Raw genomic sequence first — 15,956 nt, forward strand, 5'->3', positions numbered from 1 at the left:
GCTTTTCTTATCTCATTGGCAGGATTTTTTTTGTGCTGTTTGCAGAGGGGGACTGCTCTGGGGATGTGGATTTTCTCTTTTCATGTAGGGAGAGGGCTGCCCCTTTCCAAACAGCAGGAATTATTATGTATCTCTATAACTATTATATTTGGGTATATCGTTTTTCATTATTATATTTGGGTATATCATGTTTATTTGTGTATCTCATAAGTAGTGTGTATATATCAACCCAGCAAGTTGATGGTTGGACTCAATGGGTTGAATGGTTCTTTCCAACCTTAATGATTCTATGATCTGACCTTAATGATAATTCTATATATATGATCATTATAAGTGTCCTTATCTGGGGAGATGCGGGTGGGACCCTCGTCCCCCCCACCCGAATTCTGGGACTCCAGCAGTGCCTGGGGCTTCTCCAGCCCCCCAGCACCCCATTTCTCACCGCACCAACGTCATTGTGGGATGGCCCCTCCCTTGACATCCAATACCCAGTGCAGGTGTGACAGCTGCCAGCCCCTGAACACCACATACCTGTCATACCTGCAGTCACCCCCCTTCTGCTTTCTGTCACCGTGTCACCTCCCTGACACCCAACCTGGGAGGAGGGGACCCTGCTGAGATGTCACCACGGTGGATGAGCTCTCCTGCATCCATCAGTCCCATGCAAGCCAACCCCATGGTGTCACCACCCAATGACACTGCTGTCCCCATGGCCAAATCCTCATGGGACATTCCTGGGGTGGGCAATGGGGATGCCTCCCCCGCCCTCTCCCCCCTCCCCACCTCTCCAAGGGAACCAGACATACTTTGAGCACATTTTGCTTTTTATTACCACGCAGTAACACACACTACAGCTGCGGACTACCTATGACGGGGAACGCACGCACACATGGGCACAAAAAAAAAAAAAAAAAAAGAATAAATTAAAACAAAGGCTTGTTAAAAAAAAAGAGAGAGAGAGAGGGAGAGACAGAGAAAGGAGGAGGGGAGAAGGCAAAAAAAAAAAAAAAAAAGAAAAGAAAGAAAAAGGGTTGGAAACATTGAGCTCGAAGGTAGGACGTTGGATGCGACCTCACGGCTGACGGGCGGTCCCCACGCGGAGGAGGGTGCGCGGTCGTGTCCCGGGGTCCCGGCAGCCTCCTCTTCCTCCCAGGCTCAACGGGAGAGCCCCAAAACGCGCCCCGAGGGCTGCGCCGGGCTCCGGGCGGCGGGGGGGACGGATGGGTCCCGGTGGGGCAGCGGCGGCGGCGGTGACGTCCCTTAGAGTTCGTTGGGTGATGCCGCGCGCGTCCCCGCGTCGTCCCCCGGGTTCCTCTGCATGGCGGCTGCACCAGGAGCCTGTCCCTGCCTTAGTCGTTGGAGGTGACGTCGATGTCTTCTCCGCTCGACTGCTTGGTGGCGAGGCGCCATCGGTTGATGTGATGGGAACCTTTCTTCTTCTGCTCCGAGTCCGGCCCTTCCTCCTCCAGCTTCTGCCGTTTGTATTTCGTCCGCCGGTTCTGGAACCACACTTTCACCTGGGGGAGGAGGAGCAGAGAAAAAAAAAACATTTTCCTCCAAAAGTGGCCAAAAAGGAGTCCATACCGCACCAGGAGCGCGCCCTGGTCACCCTGCCCTGCCTCAGTTTCCCATTCTGATGGCAGGACCTCGGGTTTGGAGGGTGCCCATCACCCTGGCACTCATCACTCTGGTACCCGTCATCCTGTTGCCCAACACGCCGGCGCCCATCACATTGGCATCCATTGCCCTGGTGCCCACCGCAGTGGTGTCCATCACATTGGTGTCCATCACATTGGTACCCATCACACTGGTGCCCATCACATTGGCACCCATCACCCGGCACCCATCACTCTGGTGCCCATCGCCCCGGTGCACATCACGCTGGTATCCAACACACTGATATCCATCACACTGGTGCCCAACACACGGGCACACAAAAAAATAAAAGAATAAATTAAAACATCACCCTTGCCCATCACTGGGCCCATCACAACAGCCCCAGTGGCCAAGGAGAGGTCACGCAGAGCCATCCCTGCACACCCATCCCAGAGCCATGTCCCCATGCTGAGGTGGCACTGCCAGGTCTTGGCCATGGTTCTGTTCAGAGCGCAGCATGGCAACCCCTCACCTCCCTGTGCCCAAAAATGGGAGAAAAAAGGAGCATTTCAGGCTTAACCCACCGCATTCGTGGATCAGTCTGTGCAAAGCCTGAGGGAAGGCTCTGAGGCTGTCAGGCACTGAGGTTGCACTGCAGATAACCAGGAAGCGAATGGAGATTATGAATTCACCATATTCAGATGTAAGGAAACCCATTTCACTGTGACAGCGGTCAAACATTTCCCCAGGAGCCGGAGAGGAGCAGCATCCCCATCCCCAGACCCGGTCGCTCCTCACCTGCCCGAACCTACTGCCACCCCAAACCTGCAGTGACAGCTGCCAGGGCACAGAGAGCTCCGTGTGGGGTGAGGGAGGCACCCAGACACCAAGAGGTGCACGACATTGCTGGCAGGATGCTGTGTAGGGACGCAGTATGATGTGGGATGCTGTGCAGGAATGCAGGATGCTGTGTATGGACATGGGATGCTCTGTAGGGATGCAGGATGCTGTGTATGGACATGGGATGCTCTGTAGGGATGCAGGATGCTATACAAAGACACAGGATGCTATGTAGGGATGTGGGATACTATACAAGGACACTGGGTGCTATGCAGGGATGCAGGATGCTGTGCAGGGATGCAGGATGCTATACAAAGACTTAGGATGCTGTGTAGGGACGTGAGAAGCTGTGTAGGGATGCAGGATGCTGTGTATGGGCACAGGATGCTACACAGGGATTCAGGATGCTGTGTAGGGATGCAGGATGCTATCAGTGCCCGCTGCTGCCCGGCTCCGGCCCTGCAGGACAGACAGACGCTGCGTGCCGCCAGGCGCCGCTGCACGGCCACTGTTGCCAACCAGCACAGCGCAGGAGGGAGCGTTCATATCCCAGCACTGCCCCCATCCTGGATCGTGCCCCCTCTCCCAGAGCACCATCCGCAGGCGATGCTCTCCCTCTGCTCCGCAGCACAGCGAGGCTGAGGCCCTCCTTCTGCCTTTCCAAGGGCAGCAAAACCTTTTCAGTGTGCAGTGCAGTGAGCAGCGCACAGCGCAGGGCTGCTTATCCCATTGAGTTCTGACCCCCAACCATTCGCTTTGAGGCATCGCCCACTTTAATTCAACCACGGCAGAGTGCTTCACAAACTTTTCAGTGAAGCTCTCAGCTCCCTGGGAGCCCAAAATGAGAGAAAGTGAGGCAGAAAGCAATGAGGACGCACGGCTGGGTCTTTGGGAACGGGAGCTGAGTGTGAGCAGCGCGGCGTCCTCCAAGCACAGCTCAGCTCTGAGGAGCTCACCCCAATGTGACTGCAGCCCCCAGAGCTGCACTGGTAAGGGCAGTAACCTGCCCTGGGAGCCATACATTTAAACCCCAAGCATGGGTTTTGTTCCTTCCCGAAACAATGTTAACCACTGTGGTGCCGAATGTCTGTGCTGCCCTGTGGGTTCCCAGCTGTCCTGGTACCAGATGGGCACCATCTCCTGGTGGCTCCTTCATCCCGTTCTCAGCCCTTGGCAGCTGCTCTGCACACACACACAATGCTCTCCTGCACCTAACGCCATCGGGGCAACGACAGCAATCCCACACGGAATCATAATGTCACTGGATATCTTCAAGGTCCCTTCCAACCCAAGCCATTCTATGATTCTATTGAAGTCGGAAAAGACCGCTACAATCACCATGTCCAACCATGACCCAGCATCACCATGCCCACCAAACCACGGCCCAAAAGCACGGCCACATACACCAAGAGATCCTGCTCTGCCATGGGGCTTTATCTCAGCCTTGGTAATACGGCTGTGCTGGGAGCGGAGGCTGTGACCCACACTCGGTGTGCCCACGCATCCCCAGCAGCTCCAAGGACAGTGCTGTGGTTGCGACCCCCACGGCACGGGAGATGCTACACCCATTGGGCTCCAGCACACCAATCCTTGGTGTGACACCACAAAGCCTCAGCCACTCTGCACCTTTTTCTTTTAACGACACCCCAAAACTCATCTGTTCTTTTCAGGGACACGGAGGGGTTGCAAAGGGATGGCCCCAAAAGCAGCGCACTGACTCAGGACCACACATCGGCACTGACATTGCTCTCTGGGACTTGGAATGGTCCCCAGCGTTTATCTCAGAGTCCCATCTTTCTCCTCCTGTAACTCCCAGGCATTCGTGGGCACAGCACGGCTGTGGGGCCATTCTGTTAATTATTACCATCTCCCCACGGGAGCCGCAGTGCGCTCAGCCCTGCGGTGATATGGGGAGAGATGCAGGATGGCATCGTCCCACACCTCATAGCCACAGCCAGGAGGAGGGCTGTGCTTTGGGATGGAGACAGTGTGGGCTTCCTGCAGCTCCGTGGGGGTCTATTCCCACTTGGGACACTCTATCATTCTACAACCCTATTGCTCTATGAGCTCAGGGAGGTGGTTTCCCACCCGGCACATCCCCATGCCCGGTGATGTCGGCTCACCGCAGCGGCCTCACACCACCACCGACAGGCACAGCAGCATCACCACCCACAGTGCCCATCCCAGCACAACCCCCCCAAGCACAGCACCCACCCGGGTCCCATCCAGCCCCACATGAACATCCCACATGTCCCACCAGCCCCACGATGCCATCCCCGCAGCTCTGCGTCACTCCACACACGCACACCCCGCAGCCGCTGCTCGTGCACCACGGTCCCTGCAGGCACAACCCCGTCCCCGTCCCACTCATGTTTGCTGTGGGCTGTGTGCTGCCCTTCTTTCCAATCCTATTTTCTCCCACTCCTGTCTTTGCCCAACCCCATTCGCCCCCAATCCCATTTTCCCCCAATACCATTTCCCCCAGTCCTATTTTTCCCCAGTCCTGTTGTCCCAGACCTCTATGGGAAGGGGTTAAACACCTCCGCCTTCCCCACTTTCCCCATGTCCCAGCGATGCACGAGGATGTGGGGGCCCTTTCCACCTCCCCTGGGGCTTCTCCAGGTGTTGTTCTCCATGAGATCAACACTCGACATGGAGGAACACTCAATGGGACGCTCCAGGGAGCACGGGTGCTTCCAGTTGGGTTTTATTGGATGGAAAGCAAAGGGGTGACAGCAGCATTGCCACAGGACATACCTTACTATGGCATATAGCAGGTAGCCACCATATGGGCCAGTCCCATTCACAAAATGCTAGGATCATAGGATATAGAATTGCAGAATATCCCGGGTTGGAAGGAACCCATAAGCATCATTGAGTCTAACAATCCAACATTGGCGCATGTGGGTTGTTTCCCTTCTGGGTAATTAATAGACTATAAATATATATATATATATATACACTCTTATATTAAGTACACTTATATATTTATCAATACATATATTAAAGCAACGAAGCTGGAAGCTAAGAGTATTCCCCTCAACCACCCCATGTCCTGAGGTTGATGCAATGACCCCACAGCACCCACAGCATCCCCAGGCGCAGCGATCCAACACCGCAGAGCAGTCTGCAGCGCACACAGACAGGCAGAAGCAGACACCCAAGCAGGCATCTATTGCCTCTCTGCCTTCCTCTTTACTCAGGTGGATTTAGAGGCAATGTGCACTGCAAGGGGTCGGGCAGCATTCCCCAGTTCTGCTTTAATTTCCAAAGAAATAATAAAAAAGGGTATGAAATAAATGAACATAAAACCAGGCCTAACGGCCCAGAATTTAGAAACCATCTCAGCTGACTGCATTACTGAATACGACAGGACACAGCCTGGAGACTGAATTAATATTATGGGTACCTCCACCCAGAGCACCATGCAGCAGCCACGCACCCGACAGCACGCAGCCCCATCGCCCCTATTTTCCTCTTTGCACCAACATTTTTCCTTTCGTCTTCTGGGCCCTCCTGGGCTCCCCCATTTACTACAGCAAATGAGCAAAGCCTTCCCTCAAAGCCAAAAGCCGCAGCCGAGATGAGCCGTCCTGTTGGGTCAGCACAAAGACACCGAGCCAATGGGTTCTAATGGGCAACGGGGTGACACCACCACTGCTTTGGCCACTGCAGTTTTGTTTGGCACTCACATCAGGCAGAGAAGAAATAATGCTGCACAACGGCTCCGACATGAGAGCGCGGGGACGCGGCATCCCCACCCCAACCCGACACAGAGGATCCCATGCACCACTCCTGGGGAACCACTGAGCATTTCGCCCAGCGTATCTCCATCACGGTGTGGTGCCCACAGCTCAATTCCGTGGATGGGTGGGTACGGATGGCTGTGCCATACCTGGGTCTCGGAGAGGCTGAGGCTGCTGGCCAGCTGCTTGCGCTCGGCGCCCACCACGTAATGGTTCTTCTCGAAGGCCCTTTCCAACCGTAGCAGCTGGGATGGGGAGAAGGCGGTGCGGATACGTTTGGGTTTGCGGGCGAAGGGGCCGTGAAGGAGGAGGCTCTCCTGGGACACTTCGCTCCCTGCAGGCAGAACAGCAGTGTCAGGAGGGGGGAATCGCCCCGGCGCCATGAGGTGGGGATTTGTGCAGTGAAAAGGGGGGAGCGGGGAGCAGCCCAGTGTGGGATGGGGTAAGGGGGGAACGGGGGCTGGTGGGATTTCAGAATCGCGGTCGCTGCTTGGCAATGGGAAATGGAAGAAGGGAGAGAGAAGGGGGAAAATGAATGGAGAGGGTTGGAGAGGGAAAGGAGAGAAACGTTGAGAGGGGAACAGAGGGAAAGGGAAAAGTGAGAGAGGAGATGGAGAAATGAGAAAGTCTGAAAGTAAAAAAGAGGAAAAAAAATAGAGGAGGAGAAGGGAGAAAATGGAGAAATGTTAGGAAATAAGGAAGCAAAAATGAAATAAAAAGGGAAGGAAAAAGAAATTAAAAGAGAAGGGAAGAAAGTGAAAGAGAAAGAAAATGAGGGAATGGGAGAAAATCTCATGGAAAGAAACAGAGAAAGAAATAGAGAAAAAGAAGAGAAATAAAGTAGAAGGAAAAAAAGAAATGAAAGAAAAAGAGAACTAAAGGAAAAGAAAAAGAGAAATAAGGGGAAATGAAGAGAAAAAGAGAGGAAGAAAAAAGAGTAAGAGATGCACGTTGGAATTGAATCCTCTTTAAGGTCCTGTAAGCTCCGAACCGTTCTATGAGGGACAGAAGGAGAAAGGCTGAAGGAGTGAAGTGAGAAGGGAAAGAGACCGAGGGGCCGAGGGGAGAAAGTTAGAGAGAAAGGGAGAAATAAGACAGATAAGGGGAGAAAGAAATTGAAAAGGAGAAGAGGAGGAGGACGGGATGAAGGGAGAGATGGGGAGAGGAAAGGAAGGAAAGAAAAAGGGAATGAAAGGGTAAAAAAAAAAAAAAGAAGATGAAGAAGGAAAAAAAAAAGGAAGGAAAAGGAAGAAAGTAAAAAGGATAAAAGGAAAAAGAAATAAAAGACGGGAAAAGAATTAGAGGAATCTGATGCAAAACAAATGGATCGGGGCAGCCGCTGCGGGGCTGTGAGCACCGGGAACTGCAATGGGCACTGAGTGAGTGCCTGGAGCCGGGAGGGGTCTGTGTGTGCTGATGGGAATGGAGAGAACCCAACGGGAACACAACGGGAACACAACCATAACCCAAAGGTAACCTGGTAATAACCGGGTGATAATATGGGATAACTCCGTGGGGGGCACAGAGCGGGTCTGCCTACAGGGCTGCTCCAAGGAGTGGAGGGGAAGGAAAAGAAGGGAAAGAAAAAGAAAGAAAAAGAAAGAAAAAGAAAGGAGAGGAAAGGACAGGAGACGAAAGGGGACGAAAGGAGAGGAGAGGAGAGGAGAGGAGAGGAGAGGAGAGGAGAGGAGAGGAGAGGAGAGGAGAGGAGAGGAGAGGAGAGGAGAGGAGAGGAGAGGAGAGGAAAAAGAAAAGGAAAGGAAAGGAAAAAGGTAAGGAAAGAAGGAGAAGAAAAGAGGAAAAAGGAAAACAGAAAAAGAAAACGAAAGAGGAAAAAGGAAAGAAGAAAAGGAAAGGGAAGAAGAAAAAGGAAAGAAACAAGGAAGAGGATACGGGGAAGGGAAGGAGGAAAGAAAGGGGAGAAACAGAAAGAAAGAAGAGTGGGGAGAGAGAGTCAAAAAATAAGAAAAACAATTTTTTCTCAAAAAATAAGAAACAAATTAAAAAAGAAAAAGAGAAAGAAAGAGGGGGAAAAAAGACAAGAGAAAGATAGAAAGAAAGATGGAAAGAAAGGAGGAAAGAAAGCGAGAAGGAAAGAAAGGAGACGGAAAGAAATATAGAACGGAAAGAAGGGAAGAGAGAAAGCGGGAAAGAAAGAAGGAAAGAGGAAAAGAAAAGAAAGAAAAGCGAAAAGACAAAGCCCGAAAAGGGAACCTCCGCCTCATCCCCGCTCCCCGCGACGGAACCCGACCGCCCGCAGCCCGGAGCCGCGCCGAGCGGAGCGCAGCAACAGGTCCTGGTGCGGGGCTGCGGGTCTCAGCGCGGGGCTGCGGGTCTCAGCGCGGGGCTGCGGGTCTCAGTGCGGGGCTGCGGGTCCCGGCGCGGTGCTCACCTTGGAAGCGGTGCCCGAAGAAGCGGTTGCGCAGCACCCAGGGGTAGAAGTTGAGCGGGTCGCGATGTTGCGGTCCGAAGAAGGAGTGAGGGTGCGGGAGAGGCGATGCTCCGAGCTGATGCGGAGCGACGGGCAGAGCCGGGTGCCCCACGGCTTCGGGGAAAACGAGCTCGGTGCCGCCGTACAGAGCCCGGCCGGCGGCGGCCCCTTGGAAACCGCCGGGGAAGGCGTCGGAAGCGGCGGGGGGGGGATAATTGAGGGCCGAGGGCCGCAGGGGTTCCTCGGGGCTCAGCGGGGTGTCCTTGGCCACCAGGGACTCGATGGTGAAGCAGCGCTTGGCGGACGGCTGGAACATGGTTTGAGCTCGGGGGGGCCGCGGCGGGGCTGTTCCTGCGGGTGCGCGTGTGTGTGTGTGTGTGTGCGAGAAACCACCCCCCCCCCCCCCCCAACCGGCCCCCCCCTCGGGGCCGCGCACACGCGCACCCACCGCCCGCACCCCGCGGGCCGCCCCCGCACCCCGCAGCCCCGCAGCCCTACAAATAGGGCCGGTACCTGGCGCTGCCCCCCCCCCGTCCCCCGTCCCCGCCTGGGCGGCCCTCACCTGCGGGTGAGGAGGGCCGGGGCTGGGGCCGGCGCTGGGAAGGAGGAGAGCGCCCGAAAAACTGGACTGGAGCCGGCGGCGAGGCGAGAAGTTGTGGGAGCGGGGCTGCGGGCTGCGCTCGCTTCGTAGGAAATCGCTACATCGCTTCTTTCGTGCTGAAAATCGGGACGGCAGTGCGGCCCCGCGGCTCGGCCGCTCCGCGAAAGAAAGGTCGGAGAGCTCCCGTTACCCGCGCAGCCCCCGCGCAATGTCCGCGCAGCGCGGAGCCCCGCTTAAAGCCCGGCCCGGCCCCGCTCTTCCCAGCGCTGGGAATAATAATAATAATAATAAAATGATATAAAATCGACGAAAAATCCCAAAGTCGCTGTTTTCTCCCCCGGAGCCGCGTTGAGGAGATAGATGCGCGGGCGCGCAGCCCCTCCGCACTTTGGTCCGTCCCGAGTTCACTCCGCAGTTTGGCTCTGCTTCGCCCGCCGGGACGCGGCGGAGTTTTGTTGAGGCGCGGAGGAGGGGGCAGCCCTCCCCTCCCGCACAAAGAGGGTTGAAAGTCTATTTTCCACTCCGCTGCGCCGAAATGCTCCGCGCGGCACCGCGGGGCCGTCCGTCCGTCCGTCCCCCCACTCCTCCCACCCCTCCTCCAAGCACAGCGCGGCCGCCCCTCTCCCTGCGCGCATCTCCCGCGCATCTCCCGCACACACACAGCGCGGCGGCTGCGGGAGGAGGAGAGCGCACGGAACTGCGCGGAAACGAAGGGCTGAAAACGGAGCGAGCGCGTCCGACGGAGCGCTTTTCTCGTTTAGTTTTCTTTTTAATTATTTTATTATTATTATTATTATTTTCATTTATTTAATTTTATTATTTTTTCCCTCCGTGGAGGTGGAAGAGGGGGAAGGAAAGATTGATCTGGATTTTCAGTGGGGATTTCTGTGGGTTGGAAATAAAGGAGAGGGGACGTGAGGAGAGGGATGTGGGATGTGGAACGGGACGTGGAGCAGAGGGAAGGGGAAAGAGAAAGGGAATGGGATGGGGAAAAGGGAAGGAAATGGGAAGGGGATGGAGAAGGGGAAAAGGAGAGGAAAAGGGAAGGGAAGGGAAGGGAAGGGAAGGGAAGGGAAGGGAAGGGAAGGGAAGGGAAGGGAAGGGAAGGGAAGGGAAGGGAAGGGAAGGGAAGGGAAGGGAAGGGAAGGGAAGGGAAGGGAAGGGAAGGGAAGGGAAGGGAAGGGAAGGGAAGAGGAGGAGGATGCAGGGCCAGTGCTCACCTCGGACGCGGGAGTGGTGTGCTCAATTTGTGGCTTTGAATTTGGTTTAATTTGAGATGATCTAATTGAATTGAATTGAATTTCGATTTTCCATCAAGTCCCCGTGCTGGGCTGCTGGGCAGAGGGGTACGGGAATGGGATTTCGTTTGGTGTGGCTCTCGCCGGCTCTGAGCTTCCTTCACGGGGGGATAACCGAGCCCTGCCCGGCGCTGAATGCTCCGCGAGGAGCAGCACCTCCTCTCTACAAAAGCGTTTTTGGTTTTTTTGGGTTTTTTTTTTTTTGGTTTTTTTTTTTTTTTTTTGGAAGGAATCTCCTTTGGTTTAGGGAAAAAATCCCCCCCTATTAAATATGACAATATTTTAAGTTGGTTTTTTTTCCCATTTTTTCCCCCCGTTTTTTTTTTTCCAGCTCCGCATGCCGGCTGCTGCCTGCTGGGTGTCCGACCGGGAGGAGCTGTGCTGGAGGAGAAGGAGATTTGCTTTATAACGAAAGGAGGTGGCACTGCAGCCGAGGGACGCGGGAGGCAGCAGCGGAGGGCACACGGAGGGTCCCCAGCCCCTCTCCGGGGGTACTGCTGGCACAGAGTAGAGCTGATCCCATTAAAACACAATACAATGGTTTTCCAATGAGCAAACGAAAGCGGAAGGAAGAAGAGGGAGAGAGGGGCAGGAAGGGCACCGAAAGGCGGCTATAGGGTGTGGGGTATGGGAGAGGCTGCGGGATGCTCGGGGATGGACAGACGGACAGCTTGGAGCCAATGCAATGCCAGCAGGTGCAATGCCGTCCACAGCCTCGTTAATCTGTAACACATCAGCCTCCAGCATCAAAGGGCAGAATGTGGAAAATCAGGCCCCGAGCCCCGGAGCGTGGCCACGGGCTCAGCTCGTCGCGATGTTAAAAGTTGACCAGACTTCAAAGTGCTGCATCATTTCCTCCCAACCTCCCCACCTGCTGTTCCCGTGGGCAGAGCCGCTCCCCTGCCTGCAGTTCTTCACACTGTCCTCCCACTGTGGTCCCATAGTGAAGAAGGGAGGAGGGAGGGAGGCTGGTGTGGGGTCGAGGGGCTGAGGAGGTCTGGAGGCTCCTGAGCTGGGCTGCTCCCTGTTTTCTGCTTCTTTGGCTTTCTATTATTATTATTATTATTACTATTACTATTATTATTATTATTCAATTTGACATGGCCCAGTGGTGTGCTGGATGGGAAGAAACTTTTCCTGCACAACCTGGTGGGCTTCAGTGTGGGCCGTTCTCACCTCTCTGAGTATCCCAAATTTATGGTGGCTTTGTCAGCTGGTCCACTGCTGGTTGGATGGATGGATGGGTGGACGGATGGATGGATGGGATGCGTGGTTGGACAGGTGGTTGGATGGACAGATGGATGGATGGATGGATGGGTGGGTGAATGGATGGACAGATGGACAGACGGATGGATGGATGGATGGATGGATGGATGGATGGATGGATGGATGGATGGGTGGGTGGGTGGATGGATGGATGGATGGATGGATGGATGGATGGATGGATGGATGGTTGGACGGACGGATGGACGGATGGATGGATGGATGGATGGATGGATGGATGGATGGATGGATGGATGGAGATCACATGGGAATGGTGGGTCTGATGGTAGATCCAGACATTGTTAAAGATGAACAGTTTCCTATTCATTCAGAGGTTCAGAGATTTAGTCTATAGTCTCGGGATGATGTTGAGAGAGGATCCCATCACTTAGTCCAGGAAGGGAAAGTCCCCAAGCCATACAGCTATGCACTATGGTCTGGAAGAGGTCAGTCCAGAAAAGACAGATGCTGCTGGGTCCTCAGACACCTATGCAGTGTTCACAGTGGCTTTTCCAAGGGTCTGCATTCACTTTCACTGCCCCAGCATTGCTGAACACCAGCCCAGAATCCCTAGACAGATGTGGGATGCGATGTGATGGGTATTGGTGGATGTTCAACCTAATCCAGTAGGAAGAGGAGGTGGGAAAAGCACAAAAGCCAAAAGGTTTGTGCAAAGCCACACACCAGGTGGTGAGAACAGATCCTCCATGCCCTCACTGTCCCCAAGCTCCTCCGGTTCCTGTGTTGGATGAGCACTCAAAGGAGGGAGATCCCATTGGAAATACAGCCATGTGTCATTGTGAATTTTGCTCCTGCAAAGTACCCAGCTCTTTGCAGATATTTAAACCCCCCACATCCTGAAATCATCATTGCTATGTCTTTTGTCACATCTGGAGATGGTTCTTCTAACATCTGGAGATGATCATGCAGGTGCCCATGGTCCTTATGAGACCTTTCAGGTGGGAGTCCCCATCCCTGGGGGCATTTAAGAGATGTGTGGATGTGGTACTGAGGGACATGGTGTAGTGATGGGACTCAGTAGGACAGGTTGATGGTTGGGCTTTGAGATCCTGAAGCTCTTCTCCAACCCAAAAGATCCATTCTATGGCTCATAAACACGGAGACCTCTCCCTTGATTTGGTGCAGGACCGTGGAGACGCTGTTCCCCATTTGCTTGCAGGTGTGCAGAGGGATGACAGTCATCCACACTGTTCAGCTCTGTATTCCCCATCAACCTGGGCTCAGCCAACCCTCTCCACTGGCTTTGGGATGAAGGTTGGTCCCCTCCACCAAGCAGCTTGCTTCAGGGCTGCAGGATGTCACACATAGAAACATTTTTCCATGCACTGTAGGGTAATTGCTGCAGCAAACATGCCTCTCTTTGAATGTTCAACCGGATGGTTTCAAGGCAGGAAATTACACCTCCAGCCCCAGGGATGTTCGGGTGCTCCATTGGGTTGCACTGGAGTGTGACCCCCCGCATCAGGCCTCCAAGCAATGCCCCAGCTGTTGGGAAAGCCAAGTCCCATATGGGATTGCACCATCACAGGGGTGGGGGAACGACAAGTTGGACTCAATGATCTCAGAGGACTTTTCCACCCTTAATAGTTCTACAAGTGGGCATGGTGGTGATGGGTTGGCAGTTGGACTTGAGGATCACTATGGTCTTTTTCAACCTTAATGTTTCTACAGGGGAAGGTGTGATGGCCCCACAGACCCCAAACTGCCTGGTTGCAGGGGAGATGGCAGACTTGGCTCCACAGCATGATGCTGAGTGGCTTCCAGATGATGTATCAGCCGCCTACGTAGACATCAAACATATTAACACAATAAAGCTGCTGCTCAGAAGCCTTCCTGCCTGTTTTTCTCATGGGAAATATCAGTGCTGGGAGCACCTAGGTGCCTTGTATGGAAGTGTGGGGTTATTTCCATAGAGAACCCTGGAAATAAATGCATGTGTTCTCTCTGACCACTTCCAGACCTTGGAACAGGGCAAGACATGCACTGCATTGAGAAAATCCCAATCTGCTGGGCAGGACTGGAGACCACTGGGCTCCTCCAGACCCATCCCCATTGGGATGGGACATGGAAGAGGACCGGGGCTGGGTGCTCCTGCTGTGCTTCGTTCTGGTGCCAGGCTCCTGCCATGCTGGGAGCTCCGCAGCAATGAGTCCTCCTTCCTTCCTTCCCCTGGGAGGTGGTCGGAGGGGGCTCTGTGTGATTCATGTGTTTATTTTCCCGGGTGCCATATGAAAGGCAACCCCGTGTGTTTCCATACGAGGCGGCTAGGTGCTTCCAACACTGACATTCTCCATGAGAAAAATAGGCAGGAAGGCTTCTGAGCAGCAGTTTTATTGTGTTAATAAGTTTGGCGTCTATAAGCAACATATGTAAATGACTGATATACTGTCTTGATGCCATTTAACATTATGTTGCGGAGGTGAGAGGGAGCCAAGTCTGCAGCATTTCGACTAATATGCACGGAGCTGCCAATTTTTTTTTATTTTTTTTTTAAATTTCATTTTATTTTATTTAATTTTATTTCAGTAATTAAAAAAAAAAAAAGTTAGCAATCTGCCCGCGCCAAAATAATGACTCGGACCCTTCCGTCTCCATCGCTGTTTGCTGGAAGATGGGTAAATATTGTGTTTGCTTCTCCCTCCCGGCAGCACTGGGATGGCAAAGCCTGGGATTTGAGGTCGGATGCTGGGAAAGGAATGGCTCATGGGTTGACACACGTGGGGTTGGGACGCTCTGTGGGATGGGGTTACACTGGGGGGCATTGGGGCTGCATCCCCATGCATAGAAACCATCCATTTGCCCCCAAATCCTTTTGGGGATGATCTACGGGGGCTGAACACCATCCCTTCCCAAAACCATGCTTGTAGCTCCATCCCATGCTCCCCAACACTGCAAAAGGAGAGAAAGGGATGGCGAGGAAGGCACAGAGCTGCGCCATGAGCTGCCAAGCGCAGCCCTGCTTGGCAGTGCCAATGTCTCCATGCTTCCCCATCCCTGGCAGGGAGAAAAAAAAGACAAGGGGGGAAAAAAAACCCACACGCACACAGTTAGTTTCTCCTTCTCACAAGTAATTTTCAGTTAATTTATGTTGAATCAATGGTTCCTTGCAGTCATATGGATGGCAGGCTCCCAGCCATTATTAGTGTAAACAGATTTGTGAGCAATATATTTAGCTGTTCCATATTGCTTTTAGGAAATGTGCGCATTTCAATGGTGTATACTCACAGAGGGCCATACCCTGCCACCACTCTGCAGGTGGGGATGGTGCCGTAGTGAGGTGCCCAGAACCTCCTCTTCCTCAGGAGGAAGGCTCGAGCCAAACTCTGGGCTGTGGTTGCACTTTGAGGCACATTGGGACATCAATTCCTGCATGTCCCACTGATATTTCATATGTAAAATTGGGTTATTGGGTGGGGATAGTCTGCTCTCAGATGGGCACAGCCCTATAGGTGGTGCAGGATGGATCCGCCTCACCAGTGCTGCAGTGATCCAAAAGGTTCCCATAGGATGCGTGTCCCACAGCATGAGTGACCGTCATCATTTTGGCACTGTGGGATCCCCCCTGCTCCCCAGATCCGTGCAACCTCTGCAATTTACAGTGGGACGAGCTGGGTTGCAGTGGGGTTGGATCCCATGGGAATGGCTGCCCAAAGGGTCCCAACCGGGTCACAGAATCACCAAGGTTGGAAAAGAGCTCTAAGATCATCAGGTCCATCCATGAACCCATCACCACCGTGCCCACTAATGGATGGTGCAGTGCAGGACCGCACCAGAACACGAGTGGCACCAGCACCAAACGGTGCCATGGGGGGGGGAACCTGAACCTCATCTCCAGGCTGAGCAGCTGACAGAGAAGTTGTTTTGATGCACAATTCCAGAAAAGTGACAATCTCTGGTGGTTCGGGGCCAAGATGTAAAAGGTGCTAAAAAAGAAATCCCCAGATTTTGAGCAAGAGGAGCCGGATGGGCACAAAGCAGCGCCTGCGGGGAGCCCTCCAAATGCTGCAGGATGGATCCTCCCTGCTGCAAGCAGGGCCCAGCCCTTCCCATCTCCCCATAGGTTGCTCAGAGCACCCAAACCACCCCACGGGCAGCTCTCCGTGCCCAACACAACCACTTCTACGTGTGCCGGGCGCACAGGTGCACCCCTCCATCCCAAT

General features: G+C 53.8%; 1 protein-coding gene and 1 long non-coding RNA gene across 5 annotated transcripts; one reads left to right on the forward strand and one right to left on the reverse strand.

Moving 5' to 3' along the window:
• Nucleotides 1–806: 806 nt before the first annotated feature.
• On the reverse strand, nucleotides 807–9,638 carry EMX1 (empty spiracles homeobox 1). 3 transcript variants are annotated; one of them, XM_001232150.7, is made up of 4 exons: nucleotides 9,176–9,638; nucleotides 8,575–8,964; nucleotides 6,332–6,516; nucleotides 807–1,517 (listed from the first exon to the last, which is right to left on the reverse strand). In XM_001232150.7, exons 2-4 carry the CDS (start codon nucleotides 8,927–8,929, stop codon nucleotides 1,350–1,352), a joined length of 708 nt encoding a protein of 235 aa, XP_001232151.3. In that variant the 5' UTR covers nucleotides 8,930–8,964; nucleotides 9,176–9,638; the 3' UTR covers nucleotides 807–1,349. The 3 variants fall into 3 exon arrangements, with proteins under 3 accessions (XP_001232151.3, XP_046797128.1, XP_046797127.1); XM_046941172.1 differs by having other exon boundaries at nucleotides 9,127–9,638; XM_046941171.1 differs by having other exon boundaries at nucleotides 8,575–9,638.
• A 180-nt stretch (nucleotides 9,639–9,818) lies between these two features.
• LOC107053335 lies at nucleotides 9,819–13,623 on the forward strand. Of its 2 annotated transcripts, XR_001466488.4 has the most exons (4): nucleotides 9,819–9,969; nucleotides 10,844–11,003; nucleotides 12,956–13,050; nucleotides 13,468–13,623. It is a non-coding gene; the product is annotated as an uncharacterized LOC107053335 (long non-coding RNA). The 2 variants fall into 2 exon arrangements; XR_001466485.4 differs by lacking the exons at nucleotides 12,956–13,050; nucleotides 13,468–13,623 and having other exon boundaries at nucleotides 10,844–11,055.
• Nucleotides 13,624–15,956: the final 2,333 nt, after the last annotated feature.

This window comes from Gallus gallus, chromosome 4 (assembly GCF_016699485.2).
Source record: "Gallus gallus isolate bGalGal1 chromosome 4, bGalGal1.mat.broiler.GRCg7b, whole genome shotgun sequence".
In the NCBI taxonomy this organism is placed as follows: domain Eukaryota; kingdom Metazoa; phylum Chordata; class Aves; order Galliformes; family Phasianidae; genus Gallus; species Gallus gallus.